Below are 2,764 nucleotides of genomic sequence, written 5' to 3' on the forward strand. Positions count from 1 at the left end.
TCCCTGTCCAGGAGCAATTCCCAGCTCCAGCCCAGACCATCCCTGCCAGGATTTGGGATCTCATTCCCTATCCAGGAGCAATTCCCAGCTCCAGCCCGGAGCATCCCTGCCGGGATTTGGGATCTCATTCCCTGTCCAGGAGCAATTCCATCCCTGCCCGGCGATGGCCGGGTGGGATCTCGCCCCATCCATGGGGCCGGAGCTCAGATCCCGGTGGGATCTCGCTGCTCCTTGGAATTCCGGAGATGGAACCGATGGACTGCGGGAGGGGTCCCAGCATTCCAGGACCCTTCCCCACGGCATCCTTGTCCTTCCCAAGCTCCGCCGTTGTCCCGGTGTGTCCATCCCGGGAAAACGGCGATGTTTGGAAAAGCCTCCAGCCGGGAAAGGGTTCCGGCGGGCGGATCCCGAAACCCAGCCCGGCTTTGGAGCTCGGGAATGAGCTCAGGGATGCAGGCGGCGATCCCGAGGGAATGCGGGACGGATCTCAGCCCGCGCTCCCACCCCGGAATTCCTGGAGCCGCGGGCTGCGGGATGAGGAGAGCGGCGATGTTTTCCTGACACTCGCACTTCCAGCGGCCCCTGGGACACTCCGGGAGGAGCTGGCGGCGCGCCCCGATCCACCCACTCCCATTCCCGGCCCTTGGAAGGAGGATTTGCACAGCCCGGGCCCAGGGAAAGGCTCCGGCCGGATTCCAAGGAAAAGCGAACATTTCCTGCCCCTGCCCAGGCTCCAGGGAGCGCAGCCGCGACCCGCCCGCTCCTCGGGAAAGCGGGATGCGGGGTCCCCAAAACCCTGGAAAAGGTGCGGGAATGCTGTTCCTGGGCGGGCGCAAAGCTTGGATCCCTCTCCCGATGGATCCTCGGCCCCCCCGGCGGGAGTTTTCCATGGATCCAGGCGGGATCCTGGATGGCACCGGGTGGTGCCATCCCCGGGAACGGCCTAGTCCTGCCCCTTCCCAGAAATCTCCCTCCAGAGACCTCTCCCCCGTGGGAATGGGCTTCCCTGGAAGGTTGGGATGAGTTATGGATGAGCCCTGAGAATTCCAGGCGGACTTCCATAAAAAATCCCAAAGCCAGGGAGGTACCTCCGAGCCTTCCCGGGGAAAGGGATTTGCTGGGAATGCTGGGATCAGTCCTGGAGGGCTCCGACCCTTCCCTCCCGGCTCTCGCAGCTGTTTGCCGCTGGGAAAGGATGGGAACGGCAGGATCGGCCTGCGGGAAGCTGGGAAGAGGCGGGAGCAGGGATATCAAACTTTGGGAATGGGATCAATCCCCAGGGATGGCCTGGATGGGAAATCCACCCTCTGGATCCAAAGCTGTCCCTACCCCGGGGCTGGAGACCCCCACAGGTGCCCTTGGAATCACCTCCATGAGCCCCTCGCAGCATTCCCGGAAGGAATTCAGCCGGAGCTGGATGTTCCCAGCCCCTCCCCACCCTCCCAGCTGGGAATTCCTTCCCAAGATCCCACCCCAAGCTCCCCTTTCCCACTGGGAAGCCATTCCCTGCCTCCTGCCCCTCCAGCCTTTATCCCAAATCCCAGCTCTCCTGGAGCTCCTTTAGGCTCAGGAAGGGGCTCCAAGGATTCCCTGGATCCTTCCCTTCTCCAGCTGGACATTCCCAGCTCTCCCAGCTTGGCATTGGATCCATCCCCATCCTGACTCCTCTGCGGGAAGGAATTTCAGGCTCCAGGGGCTTCCCTGGGAATCTCGGCACTCCAGGAAGGGTCTCCCTTCCCTTTTCTTCCCTTTCCCATCCCCGACTTCCATAAAAATCCCTCGGGATGGATTCTGAGCCTCCTTGATCCCGGAATCCCGGAATGCTTTGGGTGGGAAGAGACCTTGAATCCCATCCCATTCCAACCCCGGCACCTCCCACGATCCCAGGCTGCTCCAAGCCCCTTCCAACCTTTCCTTGGACACTGCCAGGGATCCAGGGGCAGCCACAGAATCCCTGGAAAACCTGTGCTGGAGACACATCCCGGTGCTGCTCCCACCACAGGATCCATCCCCGTTTCCCAGGGAATCCTGCCTGGATGCCGGAGCTGAGCACGGAGCTCATTCCCGACACCTCTGCCCACGCGGAGCCGAATCCGGAGCTCCTTCCCGAGCAATCCCAGCTCCCAGGAGCTCTCCGTGCTCCCATTGCCCCCGTGGATCCAGAGGTGGATCCGGAGGTGGATCCGGAGGTGGATCCGCTCTCACCGTCCTCACAGAGGTTCAGCTTGGAAAGGCTCCTTCCCTCGAAGGGCTCCTCCAGGACGGATCCGCTCTCCCGCTCGGAGAAGGTGCGGAGATACACGGCCTTGTTCTCCATCCTGCCGGGGAAAAACGGGAATACCAGCTGGAATCGGGCGCTTGGTGTATCCCAATCCCGGCCAATCCCTGCCAGGCTCCGGCTCTGGGATGGAGCAGGTGAGCCCCCAGCTCCGGGATCCCAAAATCAGCAGGACACGGAGCTGCTGGAGCGAGGCCGGAGGAGAACCCAGAGCTGCTCCGAGGGCTGGAGCCCCTCTGGAGCCAGACTGGGAGAGCTGGGAATGTTCACCTGGAGAAGGGAAGGATCCAGGGAATCCTTGGAGCCCCTTCCCGAGCCTAAAGGGGCTCCAGGAGAGCTGGGATTTGGGATAAAGGATGGAGGGGCAGGAGGCAGGGAATGGCTTCCCAGTGGGAAAGGGGAGCTTGGGGTGGGATCTTGGGAAGGAATTCCCGGCTGCGCTGGAATTCCCAGGGAATGCCCGGATCCCTGGCAGTGCCCAGGGAA

General features: G+C 62.6%; 1 protein-coding gene across 1 annotated transcript in view; it reads right to left on the reverse strand.

Moving 5' to 3' along the window:
* Positions 1-2,570, reverse strand: part of SCARA5 (scavenger receptor class A member 5) — a gene marked incomplete at its 3' end in the record, with an annotated part of 24,128 nt that extends 21,558 nt beyond the window's left edge. The window contains exon 1 of the mRNA XM_042019815.1: positions 2,206-2,570. Coding sequence (XP_041875749.1) covers positions 2,206-2,317 — 112 coding nt within the window. The remainder of the gene's footprint in view (positions 1-2,205) is intronic.
* Positions 2,571-2,764: the final 194 nt, after the last annotated feature.

This window comes from Corvus kubaryi, unplaced genomic scaffold, assembly GCF_017639235.1.
Source record: "Corvus kubaryi isolate FWS band 111438036 unplaced genomic scaffold, C.kubaryi_AGA036_p1.0 35887, whole genome shotgun sequence".
Taxonomy (NCBI): Eukaryota; Metazoa; Chordata; class Aves; order Passeriformes; family Corvidae; genus Corvus; species Corvus kubaryi.